The 1,261-nt window shown below is 49.6% G+C and overlaps 1 protein-coding gene across 1 annotated transcript; it reads right to left on the reverse strand.

Moving 5' to 3' along the window:
- Nucleotides 1–213: 213 nt before the first annotated feature.
- Nucleotides 214–1,107, reverse strand: Pmar_PMAR002634 (ubiquitin carboxyl-terminal hydrolase, putative; the record flags this gene model as incomplete). Its single annotated transcript, XM_002778560.1, has 2 exons — nt 214–928; nt 980–1,107. 2 exons carry the CDS (start codon nt 1,105–1,107, stop codon nt 214–216), a joined length of 843 nt encoding a protein of 280 aa, XP_002778606.1.
- Nucleotides 1,108–1,261: the final 154 nt, after the last annotated feature.

Genomic DNA, 1,261 nt, shown 5'->3' on the forward strand with positions numbered 1-1,261 from the left:
TACCGATACCACAACTGCCTCAACTAGCCTGAAAAACAACCAACTACCACCCTAGAAGCCAGAAGATGCCACCTTTCCCAACAACTCAAATAATCGGTGATTGGACATAATGAAACTTTCTTGCGGCCTCAACTATGCGACTGCAACTCAAATAATCTTACAAAAACGCATTATCGACCTTCGCCAAATCGATCATTCGGGCGCGCCCTACTATCAATCATTCAAATGCACAGCCTTTGCCTCGACTGCCCTTGCCTCTGCCGTGATCTTAGGGTCCACAATAGGCATCGGCCCCCTAGGAACATTAGAGCCCTTCATGCGGTAGAATATCATATAGGCGCTTGTATTCGGTCTTTCTAACCCGCTCAATAATCGATTGACCTCTTCCTTAGTAATATCAGTCACTTCCGAGTCGTTATACTCGTGCCACTTCCCTCGAGGGGCCTCCGACCTTCGTCCCACCGTAATGTAGTGACCGTTCTGAATAGTCTCGCCCTTATGCAAGATAGATCCATAGCACTCATAATTGGCTCCACCGAAACTAAGGTCATCCATGTCCGGATACACAACCGTCTTCTCCTTCTTGAAATCACAGCTGTCGATATCAAAGGAGAAACGATAGAGAACCAAAATGAGATGCGTCGGCGGAGCGCTGCTCAGCTCAACCCATCGCTTGGCATCTCTCTTACACCCGCAGTTATCGCAACTATACTGGTTGTTTCCCGTCATCTCCTCAGGCTCCGCCCATGTCTTGAGGAGCCCATTCACGTCTAGACTCCCCTGACCCAACACTTCAGCTTCTCGAGGCACGCTGAGACCAATATCGGTACAAGGTTCCAAGCGGGTCGATATAGTGTGACACGTCTGGCACTGAGTCTTATGGACCAATTCCAAGGCGAAAATATCTCCAACTAATCTCTGTTTGCACCTAACCAACACGTGTCACCATCACTCGTGTCACCATCCCTGGACCACCTACCCTCCCAGCTTGTCCAGGATCCATCGAGCGCTCTCAGTAGTGTCCTGCTCCTCGCCCGTCCGAAAACTCGGGGGTAAAACTTTGATAAAGTCCGAGATCTCAACATACGCATACGGCGTCAGCAACATCCTCGCAAACAGCAAACGCAACCCATCGAGAATCTTCTTTCCTTGTTCATAGTCCTCATCCTTCAGGTCCTCCCCTTCCTGCAGTTGAAAGCCGTAGACAGATGAACAAAAGGCGTCGGTCAAGAACAACATCTGAGGAAGACTCCGAGATAGC

This window comes from Perkinsus marinus, assembly GCF_000006405.1.
Source record: "Perkinsus marinus ATCC 50983 genomic scaffold scf_1104296948598, whole genome shotgun sequence".
NCBI lineage: Eukaryota > Perkinsozoa > Perkinsida > Perkinsidae > Perkinsus > Perkinsus marinus.